The 26,359-nt window shown below is 44.0% G+C and overlaps 1 protein-coding gene across 3 annotated transcripts in view; it reads right to left on the minus strand.

Annotated features, from left to right (window-relative positions):
• The window catches only part of GRIA1 (glutamate ionotropic receptor AMPA type subunit 1), a 306,924-nt gene that overhangs the window by 76,046 nt on the left and 204,519 nt on the right, over positions 1–26,359 (minus strand). For all 3 annotated transcript variants that reach the window (XM_028106558.2, XM_028106561.2, XM_028106560.2), the window contains exons 9-11: positions 20,327–20,437; positions 19,412–19,618; positions 13,105–13,475 (exon numbers count right to left, since the gene is read on the minus strand). In XM_028106558.2, coding sequence (XP_027962359.1) covers positions 13,105–13,475; positions 19,412–19,618; positions 20,327–20,437 — 689 coding nt within the window. The remainder of the gene's footprint in view (positions 1–13,104; positions 13,476–19,411; positions 19,619–20,326; positions 20,438–26,359) is intronic.

The following is a 26,359-nucleotide window of genomic DNA, read 5'->3' on the forward strand; positions in this document are numbered from 1 at the left end:
TGCCTTTGGCTGTGGGGAGCAGGAACAATATATATAATGTCGAAAAAGCAAAGGCAGTGACCTGGCTCGTTTCAGTGTTCAGTTCTGCACAATGAGAACACGCCAAGCTCTTGTGTTCCTCCTATCTCTTTTCATTTGCCTCTAGGGATTATGATGAAGTTCAAAGCCCTACATATCCTGAAAGGTGTTGAAATCTTAACATCAGTCACTTGAAAAATTGCTCATTGTTAGGGGTCACTTGATTTATTTTCAACAAAAATGCTTCATCGAAGTCTGGACTACAAAATGGTCAACGTTAATTTAACCCACTTTGTGAACTCTCTCGACCTTGGTTTTTCTGAAATATACAATGAGATGATTAGATAAGAAACCACCTGACATTTAAGGCTCTATTCTGTAGATTCATTAGGGATCTAATCTATAGATTCATTAACTTAAATAATTACTAGAATCTATTATGGACACAAAATATTAATAAGCACTGACTACACATTAATAAGCACTGACTATAAATGTCGTATTATGTGTATATATCTCTATTCTGGGAGAGAGGCAGGGAGGGCAGTGGGAAGGGAGTGGGGAGGGAAAGAGGGAGAAGGGGAGAGAGGGAGGGGGAGAGAATGAATGAATAAATATATGACTTTTATTGATTACATGTCAGGCACCATGCTAAGTACCATAAAAACTTATTTAATCTTTACAGTGATTCCAAAAAGAATGATCTTCTCTTTATATATAAGGTATGACAGATTGTCTTTTCCAAATATGGCCATAACAATCTGTCTTATTCCATGTGTTCCTCTTAACAATGTGATTTTGACACTTGTTCTACTGAAAGGTTCCTTCCCTTTTGATATGCCTGGACCTGTGACTATGGCAGAAGTCACACTATGTGACTTCTCAGGGTAGGTCATGAAAGGTGACACAGCTTCTGCCGGCCTTCTCTTTGGTCCCTTGCTCTTGGAACTGACTCTCATGCTGGGGAAGCCCACACAGAGCACGGAGAGGGCACATGTAGGTGTTTGGGACAACAGCTTCAACTGCCAGCTCTGTGCCTGAGTCTTCAGATGATTCTGTCCTCCGGCTGTCCAGTCATCCACAGCCTTTTAGTTCTTCCATCTGAGGCCCCAGACATCTTCAGGCAGGGATAAGCCATCCCACTATGCTGCTTTTCAAATTTCCTTACCTGTGGATTCCATGAGCATAATAACATGGCTGTAGTTTTATGCTACAGGCTTGGACTTGTTATGTTGCAATAGTAACAGAGACTCTGAGTTGCAAAGTTAGTTGTCCAGGGTCACACAGCAAATAAGTGTGGCAGGCAGAAATAAGCCCAGGTCTAACTCCTGAGCTCATGCTCTTAATTACTCTGTTGAAAAAGAGCTGCACATTCACAGGTCCTGCAAAACCAGTGTCTGTCACTTAGGGAAATGGGGAAAATCACTGTAATGCTGACCACGAAGAAACAAAATCAGATGCCCAGGAGATGAGGAGGGGCCTGGTGGGCAGGGAAGTTTGGCAGGGAAGGGTTGCTGCCCAGGAGACGAGTTTTGCCACAGAGGCGGGCAGGAGCTCAGATCCAGTTCCTGTCCAGGCTTAAAGTGAGAAGTAACCCTGGGAGGGGATGAGTGATGCTGTCCACATCCTCCAGCCATGACACTGTACCTGGCAGCCTTCCTCCTTTTTCTGGGAGCAGTCTCTGGACTTCCCTCTGGCCAGTGCTGGGCCAGGAGGACAACCAGATAAGGAGATTCATGGCAGTGAGTCCCAGAAAGCTCTCACCACAGAATAAATGAGTGGTGGGAAGCCAGAGACAAAATGGAAAGGAAGTGATGTGATTAACACAAAAGGATGCAAAGAAAATTAAGACTTTTGAATCCCTGGTATATGCTAGGCAACTTGCATCAGTTTTTGTTTGTTTACATATTCTTGTAAGAATCCTATGATATTGGCATTGATGGCCCTGTTTTTTTTAGAGGAAACTGAGGCTTGCTAGTTAAGTTACTGGCTCAAGTCTTACAGCTAGTACCTGGTAGACTAGGATTCAAACCCAGATCTCTCTGAATAATGGTTATATGGTCTCAAAACATAGTTATTTCTTCTTCTTTGCTTGGGCTTCCCTCCATCCCCCAACTGCCTTACCTGGAGTTCCTTCTGTAAGTTTAGCTTTATCCTTTGGGACCAGCCCAAGTCTCTCCTTTTTCACTAAGCCAGCCCAGATCATTTTAGTCTTCAGTGATCTTTTTTTTCTCTACCTATTGACTACAAATCCTGTGCTTGGGAATTATTCACATATACATTCTGCTTTATTATCTACCTTTTTTCTTGTATATCTTGGTTCTTCTACTGACTTGCAAAGTCAGATGTCTGAACTCATGTTTCTTGCTTCTTTGCATCTGCCATAATGCTTAGCATTGTGCCTAAGGCAAGGTTTAGAACCAAGATGGTGCTCAATTAAAACATTTGATTGATTAATGCTCCCTGGTGTCTACAGCAACATACACACACAGTAACCAGAAACAAAACAAAATAAACTCCCTCTCCATTCTCTCTCCCCCTTCCCAGAATGGGTACCACACAGAGGATAGGACATGGAAGAGAAGATGAATATCAGGTGGGTGCCTGGCCAGACTCCCACAGAAGGGAAGGCATCTTTTTGCCTGACAGCTCCTCTGTGCCACTCAGGAGATAAATAACCTGGCAGCAGCAGTGGTAGGGACTCCCTGAATGCCCAGCCAGTACCCTCTGAATTCTAGAAATTAGACCTGGCTGACATCATTCCACCCATGGTAGACCAAGACTTAACACCAATCAATAAAGATGCTCCATGTGGACCTGGGAATTTCGTACTTATGAAAACTGAAGAACTAACCCAACATTGCCCATTTTAGATTCTTGGTTTCTTAGGTGATGCGCTAATGGCTTTATAAAGGTTATAGGTCCCCCGAAGTCATAGTATTGAGTTTATCGTTAAACTTTGTGAGCTCTGAACCTTCGGCTAATAAGTACCTAGGGATGACCTTGATTGAAAGGTCCCATGGCTCAACACATGCCTGCTTCAGTGCCTTTGTTCATGGCACTCCCTGCCTCCCGCCCCCCCCACCCCTAGACTTCTCTCTTCATTTTTCTTAGCTTTTGTAGAAAATCTTACCTCATCTTTCAAGGCACAGTCCAGTGCTTCCCGGAGGTCTCTTTTCACCACAGCCCACAACTACTTTTGCCTTTCTCAGAAAAAAACTGGCACCAAATCCACATGCCATGGAGTTTAGCCCTCAGTTACACATTCTCTTAGTTCCCTGTGTTCCAGAAAGGCAGCCTGGTGCAGTGAAAAAGATCCTATAATTTGGGGCCAGTGGGACCACAACCCATTATTTCCCTGCCATGCAACCCTGAAGATCTTTACAAAGCAGCACAGGCATTCTTGTTCTTCTACCAAAACAGCTGCATTGGGTTCCACTGGATGATGAACCATCGCTTCTTTCAGCAGACTTCCACTGAGGGACAGTGGGCTACTAACAGATTTTTAAAACATCAGTGAAAGGGACATCCTTAGGGCGCCTGGGTGGCTCAGTTGGTTAAGCGACTGCCTTCGGCTCAGGTCATGATCCTGGAGTCCCGGGATCGAGTCCCGCGTGGGGCTCCCTGCTCGGCAGGGAGTCTGTTTCTCCCTCTGACCCTCTTCCCTCTTGTGCTCTCTATCTCTCATTCTATCTCAAATAAATAAATAAAATCTTTAAAAAAAAAAGAAAGGGACATCCTTATACATACATCCTGTTGCATTTGCACAACCATTTCTATAGGATAAATGTGTGGACCCTAGGTGTTTCTCACCCCTACAATTTTAAGGCTATTTGTGATCCTTTTTGTCTCTTCTTCTCTCACTCCCATTCCTACCTAAGGAGCTATAGTTAAAGAATCCCATGCCCTCTCCAGATTTTCGCTATGACTAGGAAACCTACCCTATGCCATAGTCACTTCCTAGCTGAAGCCAAGAGGTTGGCCTCTCCTAAGTGGCACTAGTTGTATCTTTTCTTCTGTCTCTGTTTCACATCTTTCTTTCTCCAGCTGGCCACAATGAACTTCCTCTTGGTGGGGGCAGAGTGCATTCCTGGGTGCTTACCTCTCCTTCCTCAGGAGATGGCTTTTAAAGACAAACAGACTGTAAAGAATAAAAATGGAATAAAAACCCAAGGCAAAAAAGGTCCATTAAAAAATCAGAGTGAGGGAGCCCTACAGAAGAAAATGGGACCTTTTTTCTCATGAATTCTAAAAGTCCATGGAGAGCCTTAAGGGATACTCAGAAGATTTCTGGTTTTGGAAGGCTGCAGTGTGTCAAGGATAAATCATGGAATCAGACACACACAAATTTTAATTCCAGCTCTGCTGGGTAACCATGGACAAGGGAGTTAATCACTCTGAGCCTCAGTTTTCTCATCTGTAGAGTGGTGCTGATGTACCTGAGCAGAGGTTGTCATGATGACGAGTAATGTCATCTAACACCAGAGTGCCTGGCACATAGCAGTTGCAATAAGTGAAAGCAATTATTACTACTGTTTTTGCGAGCCAAGAGAAAATTAGAGTATCCCTGAATAATGGGGTAACTGGCGACATTAGGATGATGGGGAGCTTTGTTTTCTGTGTCTATTTAACTTCCTTTTCTCCAGTTCTACCTGATTTTCCTCCAAATCCCTTCATAGACCAGGATTGAGTTTCCCCATGTGACACAGGTAGTTACTGACAGCCAGAAATTTTCTCCATTAGATTGCTTTCTCTCCATTAAATGAAAAATAGGACATGCTTAGAAAGTGACATGTTAATTCAACAAGCATGTATTTGAATGTACAACACCTGGTGCCAGGTTTTGGATGAGTTGCAGAGATCAGTCTGCCAGTCTGTGTTTTGGTGAGGAACAGCCAGGGTACTCTAGTACAGGGCTGCAGGTGAAGGATGCCCTCAGAGATATGCATTGACAGTGGTGACAGCAACAGCAATGTCAACAGCTCTTACTGTCTGTGGGTCAGCCCTGTGCAGGGGAAGAGCCCTCCAGGCATCATGTCGCTTAATATCCTTTTGGTAGGTCATCTTCTTATCATTCTCATTTGCCAGAAGAAGAAATTGAGGTGCAGAGAAGCTATCTTCCCACACTTGCACAGCTGCTAGGATTCAATTGCAGCAACCCTGTCCCAGGCTTCAGGCATAACCATTACCGTGAAGCACAGATTCAGAAGAGTAATTGGGGTTGGGAAGCCTGTATTTGCAAAGGGGGAAGAGTTGAGCAGGAAAGATGGGAGGAGTCACTCCAACCAGAGGGGATGACAACGGCATGGGTAAACAAGATGAAGCACAACTTGGTTTGGCTATAGCCTTGGCTGAACCTGAGAATCAGAGGGAGACACACCTTAGATGGGGGTCTGGAGACTTGGTAGGTACCATCTTGCTGCCATTTTGAAGATGGAGAAGCAAGACAGAGGAAGTGACTCACCCAGTGGGCTAATAGTAGACTGAGACTAAACTTCTTTCTAAGCTCCCTTACCATATCCTCCAGTCATGTGGGCCTGCCCCCTGTGACAACAGCTCCTCCCATTGCCTCCCTTGGGTAGGACTCCATCCTGCTTCTAGCAGGTACTGGGCTTCCTTATTTTAAGGCCTTCTTAAGCCATCAGAGACACACCAGGAGTATCATCACCTAGGTTTGTCATTTCTGTGTTAGTATGCCTGATACCATTGATCTTCTGCTTGATACCTTGGGCTTAATTTGCCTCTTATCTTCCTTGAACATCCCTAGGGCAAAAGTATTCATTTGCACAGATGGATAGTGTGCCTAATTCATATTCAAAACCATCACTGGAGTATGAGCATACATTCCCCATCAATTTGATTAATGATGCTTTCATGTTTTCCCTATGTAAAATTCTGTACTTCTTTCCAGATGAACAATTGGGTCTTCTGGTCCAAGATGCTGCATTTCCAGAGAAATTTTAAGAAGAAACTTTCTTTTCTCTCCAGGAGAAATGGTTCTCTCCAGGAAAGGAGAGGTTCTCTCCAGGAAAATGTAGAACCTGGGAAGATATAGTCATGGGCAGGCCTTTTTGGTTATAGAGACAGAGGGATCATCTTTCTTGTAGGGCAGCACCCATCCATGGCCTAGATTTTCTAAGGCATGTGAAAGATGAGAAAAACATAGTGATCATATTTTGGAACATAAACTTGGGACCAAAAATGAAGGGAGGAGGGGGGAAATTCCTTTAAAAAGTACATAAATATAATATTCCAAGTATGGTCTAAATTAATTAAAGGTACAGTGGTACATTATACCCCTGCTCTTCTTCCAGGGGTATCCAACTGGTGGCCCACAAGCTGAATCTTGGCATGTTGCTGTTTCCTCTGCATAGAGTTCCCAGGGCAATGACTGTCCACACCTGAGTGGGGGCTGCCTTCTTTGGCTGACATGCACTTCTCCATTCACCACAGCCCCCAGCTGACACCCATTCTTGTGTTAATGAGCTTACAAGAATTACCTCTGTGACTCCTGGCTAAGTCCCTCCCCTCCTTGTATGCCAGAACCTTCACCTATCAAATTGGGATGGGGGTGTTGATTACATTTTACAGGTGTTTTGCTTATTGCTTGCCTCCTCTCACTAGAAGGTAAGCTCTTAGGAGGGCAGGGAATTTTTTGTCTGCTTTGTTCAGTGATATGTCCTATAGCACTTTGAACCATATCTGTTGCATAACAGGTGCTAAATAAACATTTGATGAGTGAATAAATGGCTCTAAATATCCCTTTCAGCTCAGTGAAACACTTTCTAAACATTTGCCTATGGTGATTTTTGAAAGAAAAAACAAACTCTCCTTCAGTTAAGCTGCTCAAACCTTGGACTTTCAGAGCACTCTAGAGAGGGAGAGCATCATTTGACTTCCCTCTTCCTCATGGCCAGAATTGCTGGCTGAGATGCGGAAAATGATGCTTTTCATTTGCATATCCAGTGAAGCCTTTATCCTCCTGTCACTGCATTCATTTTAATACTTCCATGTGGCTTCTGGAGCTTCTGAAACTTCTGCTCTTGTGCTTCTCAATGGTCTGTGAAACTGCTGGGCATTGGAGCCTGGCTCTGGGTCTTGCCATCAGGTAGCAGAGGATTAAAGTTGAAAAGGAAGGCAATGAGCTGAAGTCCCAGGGATGGGGCCAATCCTGGACAGTCCCTACACAGATCACACCTGACACATTTGCAGAAGCCCCTCACTGGGGCCAAAGGTGAGGGACAGATGATTTTGATGCAGGTGGTCCCCGTAGAAACCCCTATACCTAGTCTTCAGCAACAAAGCATCTATCCTACGCTTCTTGCATCATGATTATCTACACATCCTTATGATATTGTTCCTTGAAGCAATGAATCTGTGTCCTAAATGAGGTTTATGTTTTCTAAAGGTGAACTATTTTATGATTTCAGGTAGCTTCTATCAACTTCCCTGAATTTCTACTCTCAGCACCCCTTCTTTCCTCCCACAGCACTTCAATGACACAAGATGAGCAAGAGGAGGAGGTTTGCATGACTGTCTCTGGGAGAGGAGGTGGGAGAACAGGCGGTGGACGGGGTGGATTTCTCATCACCTCTCAATGTCATTGCACGCTGGTTGCTATGGAACTTTTGTGTGAATGCAAAGGTCAGACTGCCGTTGGTTATCAGTTTGGGATCTGCTCATTGGTTATCCTGTTCCCATGGTGAATCAGTTGCTTGGCCCAACAAGTAGATTAGCTGGTGGGGTGGGAGAGGTGTGTGCTATAGGGTTCTTGGAGATCGCCGAAGTGTCATCACTCCTCCAGTCGAGACTTCTCACTGAGACTAATTATCTTCACTAGGTGGAGATAATTATCATATATTCTGATACATTTTAAGATCAGGAATAAAGGACTTTTGAAAGCTGCAGTCATAATTTCCCATTTTCCTCTATTCCCCTAGGACCTCCCGAACTCCTCTTTTTCTACTTACTAAAGTCATCGGAACCCAGAAAAGTACTGCCCCCGTGGATGAGCCAATGAGGAAGTGGGGGCTGTGGGAATTGAGAGGTGGAGAGGCTCACTCTTAGCTCACTTACAGACAGTGGGAGCCTTGGGTTGACACTGCATGGTTTGACACTGCATGGTAGGCGGCATTAGACTGGGCATCAACAGGCCACAGGGATTGTCTCGATCACCTCAGAGGAAATCGCTTTGCCCTCTTGGGCCTTGGTTTCCTCATGCGTAACATGAGATGGATAAACCAGATCATCTTAATGATCCCACCCAAAGCTAAAGGTCCCTGGAACTTTGGTTCCATGTTTTCCAAATGCTCCCCACCTCTTGGATCCATCATGGACTCTTCCCTCCCATCACTCTCACATATCCAGTACCTGAGCACGTGCTGTCAGTTCTAATTTCAAAGTAGCCCACAAATCCATCCTCATGACCATTATAATTTCCATCACTGTAATTTCCCCTAGATGGCCATGAGATCCTCTTTCTCTGCTTCCATTCTTGACTATTCGCTGCCCAATTCATTTTCCTCATAGCTTCCCAGAGTGGTATTTTAGCATGTAAACCAATCCTTCCTTTGCTTAAAACTCTCCAATGTCTTCCCATTATATTTAAAGTAAAACTCTAAATCTATACTATGGTATGGGGCCGCACATAATCTGGACTCTGCCTATTTCTCTGATGTTGTCTCAAACCCCTGTTCTCATTCACTGCAAGCCATATACACTGCTCACCCCTTCCATCCTTGAAAGCAGCTAAGCTCTTTTCCCTCTGAGAGGCTTTGCACATGGCTATTCTGTCTCTCAGCTCTGTGCAAGCCTACCTCTTTCTTACCTATCAGCTCCTCAGAAAAACTGTCTCAGAACTCCTTAAGTCAGTCCCCTGTAATTCAACTTCCCTTATTATCTACTGCTACAGTAGGGTCATTTTATTTGTAGCACATCACAATTGCCTGTTTAATGTCTGTCTTACAGCACTATACTTGGCAGCTCCTTGAAGCAAATACTCCTAGCCTCATGCTCCTCATTGATATATCTTCATATTCTCAGCACCCTGCACCATGCCCTGCATAATGTGGACAATTAGCAATACCTGTTGAATAAGTGAATGAAACTAGCTACAAATAGGGGGAAAGGGTGCAGAAAAGAAAGTTGAAGGAACTAAAAATACATTTTGCCTGTGATGGTTTTGTCCCTCCTTTAGTTTATCTCTTCTCAAAATGTTCCTCTCTGTGGGAAAAGGCATCGAAATATCTATTAAAAATAGGTCATCAGATGCAAGAAGCAGGTCTATAAAGTCAATTCACAGATGGCATTTTAATCTCACCATCAGCCTAATGCAAAAAATTGTAATCTGTGATCACAGCTAAACTGAATTTTAACTTTGGAATGTTAAATAGCTTACACAAACCCAATTTCTCATATAAGTATTTTAAGGAGAGGTGGGAAGAGTCTTTAAAGCATTTCAGGTGCATTTACTGGCCTATGTCATTGAATATGTTAATCATAGATTATTTATCCACCGTGTAAGTGCAGAAAACATTGACTTGAAGTCACTGTGGCCATTGCTGCTGGCTGATTCCTCCACAGCCATCCCCACCCTTCCCCTCTAGAGGCTAGCTAAGTTCTTGCCTTACTGGCCCTCCTTGCCACTATGAGTGATCATGCGCCACTGTTTCTGACTAAGGAGAGAGAAGCAGCCATCAGCTGCTGTGGTGGGGAGTACTCTGTTAAGCTTCTTCTTCTTCTTCTTCTTTTTTTTTTTTTTTTTTTTGAGCCAAAGAGCTAGAAATGGCAACCCTTCTTCCCCTTCTTGCTGCTTGAAACATGCACACGATATCTCGGTATAGCCATCCTGTGAATACGAGCAAATGCCAATACAATCCCAAAACAGCAGATCCTGGTTTCATTGAACATGAGCTACTGCCTGCTTCCACGCTTCTTATAATGTAAGAAAGACAACTCTTCATCTGTTCATATTCTTGTGGTCAGATTATTGTGTTAATTGCAGGCAAGCACATTTAGCTACATTTTGTTGGCTTTGATTAATAGACATTAACATGAACTTTGAAGAGATGAAGAGATAAAGCTACTCGTGTGTGAGTGTAGATACATGTAATTCAGATGGAATCTAGTTTCTGAAAATCTAAATTAGTGAGGATTTATGCTATATTCTTTAAGTAAACAGCAAGAACAACTAACTGAAGCTCATTTGGAAGGATATTTGATATATACAAGCCCTTTAAATCTCTTCCCACCATAATCCCCAGATTGTCTGACACAGTGCTCTGCATGTCAGAGGCCCATGAAATTTGGCATGAGACAAGCAAAACAAAACCTTCTGTTGATGTTTGTAGTCTCTGGCTCTGATCACTGTCTAAGTGTCCTTGTCTTTTTTTGTATGGCCCTAGTGAGATGAAGTATATGCTTTTTCTCTTTAGTGTATATTTCCAGGATACATTGTGATGTTACTCTGGCTCTCAGAGGGTTTCTATAGGCCCCTAAGCTCTGGGATTGGCCAGGGTAGGGCCTGATAAGGAAAAGTCCACCTCAAATAGATAAAACTTATTCTGGAAGGTTCACTCTTTTGTCTGTCAGTCCCTTTGATCCAAAATTTCAAATCCTTCTGCCCAGTTCCTGTGAGGAGGAGACTCAGGAATCCAGGTGTTGCTGGTCTTTGGAGTGAACCACTGGCTGTTTCTGCTTTGTCTCTGGACTTCCCAAGAAGGGAGAAGTTCAGTGGCTTTCAAATCCGGGAGTGCCTTTTCTTCTAGTGAAGTTGAGTGGAAGCCCAATATATAAAATCAATAAAATAATAAAAAATGGCATCTGTTTTATAGTGCTTCCTGGATATTATATTCTGGGTTCTATATGTATCATTCTATTTTAAACCTCCCAACAATACTTGAGGTGGGAACTATTCCATTCTACCAGTGAAAAAACAGGCAGAGAGTGGAGGTGTTCTATCAAAGATTGGGAGGAAGGAGGTTGGGTTGGATCCTGTTCAGTCTCCTCTTCACCTCTGTGTTGGTTCCTAAGATACTCTACTGGAACCCTCAGAAGGCCTGGAGGCAAAGTTTGAACATCCTCCCGCAGTCAGAGGTCACAAACTCAAATACCCTCCCAGGGGCCAGCTGAGTAATAAGGGAATGAAGGTGGTTAGCTGGGGGCGTTGGTGCAGAGGGGGATAACGGATCAGCTGAGGAGGGCAGCTACCATGCGGCTGTGCACAACCATGACCAAATTCTGTGCAGATCAAATAAAAACAGGCCTGGCAGGGGATTCAGCTCCTGTGGGCCACTGACTTGAGACCTTGGGAGGAAGGGTGGGGAGTATGAAAACATACCCTGAGGTCAGACCGCACTCGGGTGAACCATCAGGAGGTGAGATGCCCATGGAGGAAGGAAATAATGGAGAACAACAACCCCTGGGTCTTTTTAGACACGTGCATATTGTGATGGCCCTACGTTATACTGATGAGTTAAGAGTCATTTCTTTCCACTGTTTATCTAGTGGCCTGATTTATTTTTAAGCAAGTCCTTCCCCTGCTTGGTTCTATCTACTCTTCACCATGTGTTTGCCAGTATTGGCCAAGCATCCAGTCTCACACCTCCTCTCCCACGCACCCCACCCCCCAACTGTCGTCTTATTTAAAGAAAAACAAGATTATAATGGTGAACAATGAGACTACCTAAATTATACAGCAGCCAAAATGAATCCTGAGGGAAGCTCCTTAGGAAGAATTTTATTCCATTGCTACTTAGGAATATTGGTTCTCATTCACTCTCAAATGCAAAACAGACAGGTGGTAAAGATGCCTCCAGCACAGGTCCACGAGGCCTTAATATTTATGCAATGCCCCCAAAGGGTGACAGTGTGTGCAAATCTGTTCACGACAGCCAAGTTGTAAGTCATGACGCCCTGTGTGCTTTAGAAACTTGGTAGTCTACAAGGGACTGCCTAGCGGAAAAGGAGTTCATAGACAGTGAACAACCATAAAAAGAAAAGGAAATAGAGTCAGTGCTTGTGTGTCAGGTAAATTGGAGGGGACTTGTGGCATGAACATTCCAGAATGTAGTTGAAAGAACATTACACACACAGACAGGAGGTCAATAAATGTGGGACTTGGTCCAGATTGGAAAATTTCAAGTTTCTTTCATGTCCCCTACTTTCCATCCTGCCTTCTTTTTTTTCTTTCTTAGCTTCAGAATCACTTTTTTTCCCAAAAGAAATAGTATTCACAATCTAACATATAAAACAGACAAAAACGGAACTACTCTGGTTCTGTGGGCGGGGGAAGGGGATGCAACCTCACTGATTTGGGCACCCAAGTTCTCTCAGTTGCAGTATCTGAGGCACCTCTGGGAAACCCCAGTTTTAAAACACAAGAAACAAATTTACATCACACTAGAACTAGATTACTTCTGAGGTCTGTCTCAGAACTAAGAAAAAGAGAACCTTTTCTCTTAAGATTGAGGAAACCGAGGTCTGGTAGGGCCAGGTGGCCTGCTCAGGGCCATACAGAGCACACTATAGCCAGTGCTGGGACCCACTCATAGTTCAGTGCTCCTTTCATCACTTAGAAGTAGTATAGGATGGTGGTCCGAATCTCAACTCACCTAGCTACTAGCCCGATAACCTTGGCAAGATTCAAAATTTATGTGGTTCCTCATTTATGAAAGAAGATGCAACGAGGGTCTCACCTTATGCTTCTGTGAGGATTCAGTAAGATAATGCATGTATGGGACTCAAAACCTTGCTTCCCATCTGATAGGTGCTCACTAAATGTTAGTTGTACCATACTGTCCCTCACCCCTTCTCTGAACCTTTCAGCTACAGAACATCAGACTTGTGATTATGCCTGTTAATCCTGACAGAGCATATCAACCAGAGAGCAGACAGAGCTGGCTCAGACACAGGAGGCATCCAGATAATTGAGAGCATACACTGGACAGCTGACTGTAAAGCATAGTTGAAAAGCTGAATACAGTAAAGTCTGGAAATAATTCCTATCCCTTAACTTTCCAGTGTTTGCTTTTTTTCCCCCAAGAAAAATATAGCATTGAGCAAAGGGGTTGAGAAGAGCTGACTGACCTGGGAGAAATGTCACATCCTTGTTGCATGAATGCTCCCAGGGAGAACCACAGACTGTTGAATATCCCAAACTCATTGGACTGGTCACTGGTTGTCTGGTCCCGCCCTTCCTCAAACTCTTCACTGTGCCATTCATAGGGGCTGAAGCGGCTGACCAGGAAAAGGACGACACTCACTCCAATGTAGGCAAAGACAATGCACATCCAAATCTCATAAGCCAAAGGATCGAGGAAGGAGAAGACCCCAGGTTTGGACTTCTGTGGCTTTTTTATCATGATGGAGATCCCCAAACTCATAAATGGCTTGGAGAAATCTATCACCTCTTCCCGGACCAAGGTGATAGTTAAAGGAGCTACGGCCACATCGGCTCTCTGCAAAAAAAAAAAAAAAAAAAAAAAAAAGAAGAAGAAGAAAAAATGCAGTTGAGCTCAGCAGCTCTGTATTCTCTCGTTTCTCTCTCCACTGAATATTCTTTTGCACCTCAAAGGATGTGAGAGTTGAAAAGAACCTTAGAAGTCTAATCCCTCCTACTCTCTATAAGGTATTTCTGACAAATGAATGATCAGCTCACTATCTTACAGGAGGAATTATCCCATTGTTTGACAGCTCTAACTGTGAAGGCATCTTCCTCACATTACTGGAGGGGGACGTTGTGGTATCTGTTGCTTCTGCCTGCCCAGCCGCCATACCTCCTTCCACCGCTGGAAGATCACGGCTGCCCCACTCCTGGTCCTTTCAGTTCAAATGGAGCTGATCACCTGGTTATGTGGTGAAGCACATGACCTGGGTTTGGCTATCAGTACTTCATTTCCCTGGTCAGAATGATTCATTCAAAAATGGCATAGGACCCGGGTGCCTGGGTGGCTCAGTCGGTTAAGCAGCTGCCTTTGTTTGGCTCAGGTCATGATCTCAGGGTCCTGGGATAGAGCGCCAGGGAGTCTGCCTCTCCCTCTCCCTCTACCCCTCCCCCTGCTCATGCATGCTCTCTCTCTCTCTCTCTCAAATAAATAAATAAATAAATAAATAAATAAATAAAATCTTAAAAAAATGGCATAGGACCCAAGTTGGTTTAATGAGCATTAGCCCTGAGAGTCAGCATGAGAGATGCAGAAACTGGTCCATAATATAATTTGGGCCATGCTAAATTCAGGGCTTACCCTGGACTCCTAGGAAAATGGGTTAATATATTCTGTTTGTCTCCAGGAACATAAACCAAATTTTCTGTTTGCCTAAGCCAGTTTGGATTGGGTTTCTTTTACCTGCAGCCAAGACATCCCTGGCTAATAAGGTGATAAAGGCAAATTTAACTCAATAAACACTTATTGGACACTTACTATGTGCAAGCCCTAGGCTGGAAGCTGTAGGTGGCCTATGGTCCCTACACTCAGGGCATTACAAATTAGTAGGAGAGGTTGGTATACATATCCACCCTCCCCAACCCCAGCCGCCCACACACAACTTCTCAGTCTACAAGGTAGGCTGGATATGTGCTATCCAAGAGATATAGAATGATATAGAAGAAAGACCAGAGAGACATTAATTTTGGCTGAGGAGATTAGGGGCTGCATCATAAAAGAGGTGACACATACATTTGGCACTGAAGGAGGGGTAGGATCTTGTTGCTCTGGCAACAGTACACATTCCAGAAGGAGGGAATCATGTGAGTGAAAGCCTTGCAGAGAGGAGGGAAAGAAAGGTGCGTCACAAGTATTTTTCAAGAAGACTCCTAAGAAACATAGTTAATTCACTTTTTAAAAATTCAAATCCAGCATGTAGATAAACATGAAAAGGTTGGAAGAAATGCTCATCCTTGGACATCCAGCATGTGGAATCACCAGCCTTGCTCTTTGGTCTTCCCTCCCTCTCTCTATTAACACAATAAAAATGAACTGTTCTGTTGGCCTGAGATCAAGAGATCCTGGAAACCCAAGAAGGTTCCATGGACAGGAGCCACAACACTCATTCTGGAAATGAGAGACACGTCTGTGCAAGTCTGTTCCAGGAGGATGGCTTTCTCTGGGGCCCTGGGGCATCAAAGGTAACTCTGGTTTCTCTCATGATGCTGCAGTGCAGTGCAGATGTGAAGCTGGTGACAGATGCTGTGCAGATGAGGGCCCCGCTCAGCTGCTGGCTGGTGTTGCATAGACAAGACTGCCTCCAGTTACTTTCATTGGCTGGGGTTTGTGAGAAGGTGCTTTAGGTGGAATCAAAAGCCTGGCTTCAGAATGACTTAAATTCTCACCTAGAAAAAGAAACTTTCCATAAAGCAATGTAGAATCAGGTGTGAATTTGATAGTAATTCTGTTCTTTTTCCTAATAACCATTGCATAAATCTTGATATATATATATATATGTATATATATATACATACATATATATATATTTTTTTTCCCCCAAACACTTACAAGCTAGTGCAAGGGAGAAGATACCTACTCTTTCCTCCATAACCTAACATCTAAAGAAAGACAGAAAGGGAAGGGAGGAGAAAAATCATGGAAATAACTTAGAGGTACTACCACAAGTTATCCAAAAGGGAAGTGAATGAAGACCAGCTTTGAAAGTGGTAACAAGAATTGAATGGATTTGTTTGATGCCTCCTGACGTGAGTTAACAAAAGGAATTGCAGACTGGAAAAATCCTAGCAGCACATCATCTTAGTGCTTAGTTCATTCAGCGATTCCAGGATTTGTTTCATGGAACATGACTTCTGGAAGGATGTTAATAAGCACAACATGAAAATAAACATTGGAAAACACGAATTTAAACAGGTTACTTTGGGGCAAGACTTCTCAGAACCTTTAAAAGATCACTGTGCGCTGAGAATTTCCAAGAGACGTAAGTAGATGCAGTATTTCTAAAATTATCTGGCCATGGATCCTGAGCATCAAAAGAGACCCATGTGTGTAGGACACACACACAGTGGGAGATGCTACATTCAGTGACCTTACTTTATAGAGAAAAACCTCAGGTCCAGGGAGCAAAGGGGGTTTGTGCAAAGCTTCAGTGTTTTAGCTTGTTTGACATTGACTGAGAGGTCTGGAGAGTTGTTTCAAACACCTGAGGTTGTTCCTGGAGCTCTGCAGGATTGGTGAAAGGCAGAGCTCACTGGGAAAGCATACCCCCTGCTCTGCTCTGTGACTTGCTGACCACGTGGCCTGAAGTGAGACCGATGTCTTTTGGGATATCAAATTCCTCAAATTCCTCATTTAAAAAAAAAAGAGGCATAATTTTTGCTTTACCTATTTGATAGGATGGTTTTGTGAGGATCAAAGGAATTCAAGTATGTGAGAATACTGTGAAGTGTAAGCATTTCAGAGAAACTTAAAATTATTTACTTAAACTGACTTCTTAGGACAGTGGCTCTCCAAGTTGAGCATACATCAGAATCACCTGGGGGACTTTTTAAAAACACAGGTGGCAGAGTTTCTGGATCTGAGAGTGATACCTGAGAGTTTGCATTTCTAATAAGTTCCCCAGTGATGCTAATGCTCCTGGTCCAGACGTCACACTTTGAGAACCACTGACCTAGGAGCGCCCCAGACAAAATATGTGATGTCTGGAAATAATCCTGGGGAGAGAGTAAACAGTTTTGATGCTGTAGGTAAAAGCAACATGCGATGAAAACCATAAGGGATCATAAGGGACAGAGATCAACTCTGAGCCACGCACTGTGCAGGTAAACTCCCCACCCCAGCCCTGGGATAAGACATTCACCTTCCCCGTTTTTCAGGGGTTGAGTGACCTGTAGGAGTCGTGTAGCCAGCAGGCAGAGTTGGAACTCAAATCTAGGTGTCTGTCTGCAAAACTCACTCTATTTCTGCTTCGCCAAGACAGAGGACAGGCAGAGAAGTCACCCGTGAATCGAGCCCAGAGCCATACCCATGCAAGAAGCAGAAACTCCCTTTGCAGCGTGTGGTGTCAGAGAACGCAGACGCTATTGCTATTCTCATTCCCAGTTAACAGTGGCCTTACAGTCCAGTGCTCAGATGGTATGGTTTCTATAGAGGCAGTAGGACCCAGCGTGCAGCTGAAAGCAAGGCTACATGTCACAGCTCTGCTTTTACTAGCTGTCCTTGGCCAAATGACCCACCCCCCACTGGGGCTCTGTGTCCTTATCTATAAAATGTGGAAAAGTAATTATATATATCTTATGGGGTTGTGAGGAGTATGCAAAATAACGTGGGTACAGCATTTAGCGTGGCACCTAGCACATACTTCCTGTAGTAAGGCTACTACTACAATTTTTGATAAGAACAAGAGGGAGCAAAAGGAAGATGGGAAACCTTGATTGGCTTAGCTGTTTAAAAGCACAGAAAGAATAAATTTAGAGGCCTCCGAGTGAGTTTTGTCCAACCTTCTAGTTGTTTGTGGCTGATAGATGCTTCCTTAATCTCCTCTATTCTTCCTCAAGGAGACAGAAAAAGAAAGCCAGACCAAAAATCAAGGGCGAGTACTGAACTGGGCCCATCATGGAGTCTTCAGAATATAGTTTATACTGCGCAGAAAGATAGGCCCAATGGAGGGGAGAGGATGGATGGGGAAGGACGGGCCCTGGGGCATCAAAGGTAACTCTGGTTTCTTACGGATGAGTCAGTGGCCCATCACTGACTGTTGGCTACTGCGGAGCTTGACATCGGGAGGGTAGTACCATTGTTCTGCCTGAATCACAGGCCTTTTGCTAAGGGAACTGCGTTCCATGGGATGAGGGTGAAGATGAATGCTAGTGGAGGTTCCCATGGAAACCAGCCTCCAGATGCAGCGTTAACCATCTAGGTCTCTGTCATCAGTGGAGCTTCCCAAGGTGAGAGAAAGTAGAGGGAGGAGAAAGGGTAGAAACACATCCCCCCCCCTCCCCAACTCATTAAGCATCTTACCAGGTCATCTCAAAAGCCACTTTCCTGTGGAAGATTTTGCCTATCTCACCTCTCCTTTGAATTCCCTTTGTGTGGCTCTCAAGGTCATCCTGACTCCTGTTTGTCCTGATAGGGGATGATGAGATTTAACCTAAATGGTTGCTTCATCCTGACTGGAAACTCAACATCAACCTGGTACTCAGCATGCGCTTCTGTTCAGAGACCCAGCTTGCAGCCTTCAATTTCTGCACGATTTCCTGCAAGTGGTGGCTGACTTCTTATGTTGCCTTTTGTTGTTCTCTGCTCAAGTATCTTCATCATATCCCAGTGCCCGCTGAATCAATCCACTCTTCCCCATGTCATTTCTTACTCAAACGTAGCCCTGACTACTCAGTCTGAGCTCTGTGCACAAGTAACCAGTGTTTTCTCACTCTTTCTTACTTCCATCCCGAGAAACTCCTGGGCTGCCCTTCTCTCTATTTGAACATGGCCACTTTTCAGGTTCCATACCCCTCTTGAGGGCTAGCCAAACTCATGTTAGCCTCTTGCCTGATCCATGAACTATGCTATCTTTTACTATCCTCTCTCATTGTATTTTCTATCCTATAAAATGTTAAGATCCTTGGGGACAGGGACCAGATCTTTTACTTCTTGGTGATTCCTTAAATACTTAAGGCAATTCAGGCATTCAGTGGCTTCTCAAAACTGCTTCAACTTATTGAAGATTTTATAGCAATTGTGCACGGTGTTATTTCAAATGTAGTGAGTGACATAAATACAGAGAGATCTACTCCTATTACACAGATAACTATTATACAAGGTGGGGTTAGCCATAATAGAAGAAACTAAATCCTGCAGGGGAAGGCAAGAGCACTTAGAAAGGAGGGTTTATACCTATTATGCGGGGGAAGGAAATGACACCTTGGAAAAAGCAATATTTGATACAGATTTTGGAGGAGGGACAGGACTTTGGGGGTGCTGAATAGAAGGAAGCACTCTACAGAACAGAATGACTTGGGGTAGTTTGGCAAAAGTGGAAGGTACAAGAGGGAGTACTGGGGTGAGTGACTAGAAAGTTGGGTTGGATCCAGGATGCATCTAACCCCAGTGAAGAAATTTACATGGCAGGGCCATAAATGACTTTGAGCAGGGAAGGGGCAACTTAGCAGTCTGCCTTGGGAAAACTGGATCTGAAGCTCAGGGATCACCTGTGTTAGATGATCATCAACCGAAGTCACAAGAGTGAGCTGAGTTTGGCTGAGCAAGCTGGGACCGGGAACCTTGAGCAAAGAATGTCTTAAGATAATGGATTTTGAACCTCTCATCTTTTTGGCAGCAACAATACTAAGTTAAGGGGTCCAACAGTATCTGTGGGCAGGGCCAGCCAACCACCAAATGACTTTCAGTCAAATCCTGTCTCTGCCCTCCAATTCCCCACCCCGTGGAGAACTTACTCCATAGACCAGCTCTCCCACCATGCCGTTCCAAGCCTTGGTGTCAGGGTCACGGGCTCCATATTTTCCATCGCTGACAATCTCAAGACGGTAGGAGTAGCCCACATGCTTGGCAATCTCTGCTGCCAGCTCTACACAGTAGCCCTCGTAGCGGTCATTGCCCTCAAACTGGTTGGCATTCTTCTTGAGCATCACATAAGGATCTTCCTGGTGGAGAAATGGGGGGAGAGAGAACGTGGGTTGTGGGTCCACGCAGAGGCTTTGGCCTGGCAGAGGAGGATTTCACCAACATTGGTTAACTTTGGAGAAGTCGAAGTCCCTAAGTCTATGTCCTGCATTTCTGCTCCCTCTATTACAAGACTTCTTGGGTTAAGGAAGCAAACTCTTAAAATAAGAATATTTCATCACTGAGATGTAGGGCTCAGCTTTTTAAATTATGTTCTAGGGGCTCTTGTACTTTTTGGAGGTACCTCTAGGCGCACTATGCTGGGAAAGTAGATCCTGAACAGTCTCCAGCTTTCTCGTGGTCAATCACTGAGAATGGGCAGCAGCTCCACTTAAAGTGGATATAAAGCACCTAGAGTTATGGGCTTTAGGAAACTTTCTTTGAAAATGGCTTCTACTGAGGGAATGTAAAGTCTGAGAACCACCCTAATTCAGTCTCACCATTATGTTTTATATATGGGGAAACTGTGGCTCGAAGGAGGGAGTAAGTGACTTACCCAAGGATACAAAGTGAAATCATGGCAGAGCCAGACTGAAAACAGCATCTCTGACTTCTACCTTTTTCCACACCCTCTTTCTACCTATGGGACAGTTTTGACAAGAAGAGTGACCACGTTTTGCTCTGGGGAAAACCTCTGTGCTGGTTTAGCTTGCATCCCAGATAACCTTGATGAAGGACTGAGTACTCACTAGGATTGTAGTGACGATGTATGTCCTATTCTGGACACTTGAATTGTCTCCTCCGGCTTGAGCATCGGTGGCTGCAGGGACAAACTTATCATCTTCATTCCAGTAACCAATCTGTTAAGGAGAGGAACGTGGTGACATCAGATGAGCCAGGTTCCTCAGGACTGGCCTACTGTGGACCACCCAGCCAACACCAGACCAAAAAGCAAGGGCCTCAGCATCACACCATACAATACTGGACACACCAGGCTCTAAAGTATTGGTAGATAAAAACAAGGAGAGGTAAAAATGCTCTCCAGGTCCTCCCAGCCCCACCCTTAGGAACATCCTCCCCATGACGGGCTGAGCCTGGAAATTGCCCCCTTTGAGCGGGGCGGGCTTAACTGTTAAAGCAGCTGAACTATTTTGTACAATGCAAGCCAGGGCTGTGGAAATTGAATTCCCTGCAGTTGTTTACAGCTCAAACCCCTTTTTCCTCCCTGCCTATTAACCCTTCTTTTCCTGAGCTCATTCTGAATGGTAGTTGGAAACATACATTTTAAAAATTATATTCCTTTTGCTTTCTTTTTAGATTAACTGTATTTTTCCATCTAGATTTAACTTCCTAGGTGATGGTTATTTTTATCATTTATATCTCTTATTTCTAATTATAAACTATTATAATACTGAGGATATATTAGTGCCTAAAAATACTGGCTGAAAACATTATTATTATTATTTTTTTAATCAGTAGGTTATTTATACTGGCTCATTTTCCAAGGACTTTCAGCAAATATTTATTGGGTCCCTCTTGTGTGCAAGGCTCTGAGCTAAAACACTGGGAGTATTGTGTGGCGGGTTGAGAGAGATACAAAAGTCTAAGAGGTAGTCCTTGCTCCTGAGAAGTCCCCCAGCCTATTTGGAAAGAGATGATACATGCAACACACGAGATCATGAAGGATGGACAGGTTGGGCCCAAGCCTTTCAGGCTGGAGAGAACCTTGAACATGTGTCAAGATGTGAAGGCTGGACTCTGCCTAGATCCGTAAGTTCAATGGCTCCTGGGTAGAAGATAGGGTTAGCCCAACAGGGCAGCGGGCATGTGGGTCTGGGTAGCAGATGGATTTGAATTCCAGGCTAAACAGTACAGACTTTATCCTGAAGGCAACAGGGAGTCATGGATGGTTTGGGAAGAGCAGAATGGTGTGGCTAATACATATATACACACAAATACACACTTCTGTCTCTGTCTCTATTTATCGTTAGACAGCTGTGTTTTGTTCTTTGGTCATTCTGCTGCCTGTAGATGTAGGGTAAGGGAAAGAGAACTGGAAGTGCATATGCAGAGGGATGAGCAGACCTCCCACACGCCAGAACTCAGCTCAGGCTCCCAGAGTTGAGGCACGGGCCAGTGGTCAACTCAAATAGCACTGTCACCTTGATATTTTTCCCTGTTCCCTCGGTTGGAAAGAAGCAGTTCTCTCTGCGATCTCACTGCCATTAACAATGATGATAATTGCCAACACTGATTATGTTCTTGCTACGTCAGATGCTGAGTGTTTTAAAGTTTCTGTGCCATTTCATTTGGCTTAAGGGAGTTTGTAACTTGCCCAAGGTGATGCAGCTGGAGAGTGGCTATGCTGTTCTTGCTACCAGGGGACTTGGCTCTGGGTTGGGAATCATCTTAGTTAACAGTTAGTGAGTGCTTCCTGGGTTTTAGGCACTCTCCTAAGTGTTTTTTATGTTTTAACTTCTTCCATCCTCACAAAAACCTATGAAGTGGATACTTAATTATCATTCCCATTTTAAATGTGAAGAAATGGAGATGTGGAGAGTCACGGAGCCAGGATCTGAGCCAGGAAGACTTGACTGCAGGGCCATTCCCTACGGTGCTCCAGGAAGCTGCCTGCCCACCCTTAGTGCCCCAAGTAGGTCTCCACTGGGGATCCCCTATAGTCTGGCTGTTTGTATGTCAGTCCCCATCTCTCCACAGTGCTGTGGGCTCCTGGTAGACAAAGCCAGAGGTCCCCACTGGCCCTGTAGTCTGGCTGTTTGTATGTCCATCCCCATCTCTCCACGGTGCTGTGGGCTCCTGGTGGACAAAGCCAGAGGCCTGTTCATTCTAGAATGCCTTTCTTAGCACAGCATATTCTTTCACAGAGAAGCAGCTCAGGAAATGTTTGTTAAGAGAAATGTGTACCTCCAACATGGAGACAGTAGACCCTGTTGGTGCTGAGACAGCTCAGAGGCCTGTCTCTCGGGACACTGGGTCAAGATCTACCTTCAGTGCAGGCACATGCACAATGTTGCCTGTGTGAGGCACTTTTAGTCAGCACTGAAGGAGACATTTCTTTTGTATGACACAAGCACCAGCAACAGATTTCCAGAATGTCAGAGCTGAAAGAGGCATGAAGAATCATTTCTTCCACCCCCTTCCTTTTTTTTTTTTTTTTAAATTATAGTGCATTGTTTGTTTCAGGGGTACAGATCTGTGATTCATCAGTCTTACACAATTCACAGCACTCACCGTAGCACATACCCTCCCCAATGTCTATCACCCAGCCACCCCGTCCCTCCCACCCCCCTCCACTCCAGCAACCCTCAGTTTGTTTCCTGAGATTAAGAGTCTCTGATGCCAACCCCTTCCTTTTATAGAGAGGGACCATGGGACTTGTGCAAAACCAGGATGCAGGCTTGCCTCCCTCATTTTGCTAGGCCAGTGCTCCCTGGAACCCTGGGGCATCTGTGGGGACCTTTCCCCACTTTCATGGGAGGTGGGTGAAGGGTCAGGAAGTGGGGGGGGAGAGCTCTGGGTTCCTCATCCCTCTTTCAAAACAGTCAGCTCTGCTTTTTAGTTCTTTCACATATTGGGATTCCCTTTAACAAGGAGCCCTCTGGCTGAAAATGTTTAAAACCACCATTGTAGTATATCACTATGCGAGTTTTTAAAATTTTCGAAAGTACTTTCACAACATTTAACTCTAGCTCTTTGCGAAATGCAAATAGCTCAGACAGGCTTGGGATTATTTTCTCTGTTTTACAGATGGGATAATAGAAGCTTGGGGAAATCAAATGATTTAACTTTTTTTTTTTTAAATTTTATTATGTTATGTTAGTCACCATACAATACATCAGTTTTTGATGTAGTGATTTAACTTGTACGGATTATATAGCAGATTAGTGGCAGGGCAGAGAAGCCAGGGCATCAGCCTCAAAGGTTAGATTATTTAATATAATCAAAACAAACTTGGGAGAGGGGCTGGCAAATGTCATTTTTCCCCCTTTTCCCCCCACAGATGATGCTAAGGGGTTTTCATTCCCTTTTCCTTTCTCCTCCTTTTCCTTCCTCTCACCTTCCCTCCCCTCCCCTCCCCTCCCTTCCTCTCCCCTCTACACCCCTTCCCTTTCTTTCTTCTTTCTTCTTCTTTCTTCACAATTAGCCGAAGGTTTAGCTGCTCCTACTCACACCATCAGTATAGAGCAAGTTGCCTCTTTTGACAGGCAACTAATTTCTCTAAAATCTGCAGTGTATTATTAGGTATTATTTTTTAAAGTGGGGGCTTGATAGTCAAGACATTAATCTCTGGCATAGAAAGACATGGTTTAAGAGATAGACTCTCCTAATTACTAATGTTAGGGCCAGTTACCTGACCTCAATGGGCCCTAATTCCTGTTCTGTAGAACAGATACATCAAAAGTGTCTGAGTATCTGATGCAGAGTATCTGTCTCTCGGGGCTGCTGAGGCTTAAATGAGTTAATGCATGTACAACAATGAGCATAGTGTGTGGCTTATATTAAGTTGTCAGTAAACTAAAAAATGATTTCAGTTGGATATTGCCTAGTTGAAGGCTAACAAGTTTCTGTGGTATGAGACATTTCAGGATCAATTTACTTTTGAAATTGTCAATCTCCAAAAGAAGTATATATTATAGAGCAGTTCTTAAATTCATTTGGCAAAGTAACCCTCTTTACATGTAGAATGTTCTAGGGTAAATGCTCCCCAAACCATAAAACATTGCTCTAAAATCCCAAGTTATTTTGATAAAGGGGGGGGCAGCAAGATAAATCTGTGTAGACCAGATTCATATGGCTTAGAAAGAGACTTTAATTTTTTTTTTAAATCATAGGGTTTTTTTTTTTAAGATTTTTATTTATTTATTTGTCAGAGAGAGAGAGAGCACAAGCAGGGGGAACAGCAGAGGGAGAGGGAGAAGCAGGCTCCTCACTGAGCAAGGAGCCCGATGCAGGACTCGATCCCAGGATCCTGGGATCATGACCTGAGCCGAAGGCAGACACTTAACAACTGAGCCACCCAGGTGCCCCGAGACTTCAGTGGTCCTTCAAAGCTAGTATCATGGCACTAGTGTTAAGTTGGGATCTATAAAAATGATTGCATAGCTTGGCTTATATAGTTTCTTTGATATCAAAAGCTAGAGGAATAGTTAAATGTTGTAAACAAGTAGTTTATTTTATGTAGGGAAATAAAACAATATTGCCAGTCAGAAGAGTGGGGTGATGCCAAAACCCGGCTTTCACCTCGCATAAGCTAAAAGGCTGAGAAATCTGGTTCCACCGTTCAATGAAAAGAAAGTTGGCAAAGATTTTTGAAGAGACACTGCACGTCAGAGATGAGAGCAAATTTCCCTTTCTTAGAGAAATGGGTTGGATTATTATACAGCACTTTGATTCTCTACTGAGGATATGCAAGATCTTTGATTCCATCTGAAAGAAAATCAGAGCTAGTGGTTGGGTAAAGAATGGGGCCCACTATTCAGGAGGGGATTTAAACAATTCTAACACTGAGAGGTCTTCTCCTGGGGCCAGTTCTAATTTTTGATCTCCTGTTTCCATCTACCTCTAAAGATTCTTTGAATGTAGGAAATGGTCTAGATGTTAGATCAGATTTTTTCTTTTTTTTTTGAGTGAATGAAGTCTAAGAAGAGATGATTATAGAAGAGTAAATTCCATTGATCTACCTTGCATAGCTAGCAAGTCAGATTTGTACATTTGTATCCCTAGGCTGCCTCTATAGCCACAGTCCGGGACCTCCAAAAATGAGACCCGTTATAATATATTTTTAAAAAGTAAGTTGCCTTTTGTGGCCAAGACAACTAAATGACCAGCAAGGATTCTTGCTCTCTTTCCCTAGCATAGAGGTGTTGCTGGGAAGTGGCTCCCTAGCCAGCAGTTATAATTCCCAGCCTGCCTGGCATCTAGGTGGGCCAGGTGACTGGGTTCTGGCCAGTGGGATACAGCAGAAGTCATGCACATGTCTCCTAGCCTGACTCCCCCAAATCTCCGGGGCAGGTTCTTCCTCATCTGTTAGCCAGATGTTGACAGCCAGAGAGATGCAAGCAGAGAGTGGAGTCTCTGTAAACCTGAGTCTCAACCGGGGCCCTCAGCCCCAAAACTGGCCACCAGGTGAATAAGAATTAAACATCTATTGCATTAAACAGCTAAGAATTCAGAGTTTATCTGTCACAGCACCTAGGGTTATCTTAACTAACGCACTTAAAGGATTTGAACTTAATACATTTATGTAGGACTTTGAATTCTGCTTTAAGATTTACTTCAAAGTTGCCAGCATTTTTTTTTTTTCATATTTGCTGGCAGATCTATGGAAATATGAGCCAGAATAGCAGGCACTCTGGTTGCCCAGCAACATCCAATCAACTGCCCACTCATTTAATAAACAACCACTTATTTGCATGTGCTTACTACATGTCAATATATTGCAGGCCCTGAGGAGATAATAAATAACACAACTATGGTCCTTGCTTTTAGAGAGCTGACATTTTAGTGGCAGGGAGTTAGAGAAGAGGGGAAGAAAGACAGTATATATCCAGACCAGCGGTCAGCAAACTTCATCTGTAAAGAAGCAGACAGTGAATGTTTCAGGCTTTGTGGGTCACACAGCCTCTGTTGGAACTCAGTGGTGACAGGTCAGGAGGCTCCTGAACGCGTCCAGGCAGGTGGAGGTGGCCTGGGCTCTGGGGTGTATTTCCTGGGTGGAAATATCGAGAGGTGGTTGGGTTGAAGCGATGTCTTAGAGGATT

The sequence above is a fragment of the Eumetopias jubatus genome, unplaced genomic scaffold (assembly GCF_037043125.1).
Source record: "Eumetopias jubatus isolate StellerSeaLion01/CBP00866 unplaced genomic scaffold, mEumJub1_p1.0 scaffold_5, whole genome shotgun sequence".
In the NCBI taxonomy this organism is placed as follows: Eukaryota; Metazoa; Chordata; class Mammalia; order Carnivora; family Otariidae; genus Eumetopias; species Eumetopias jubatus.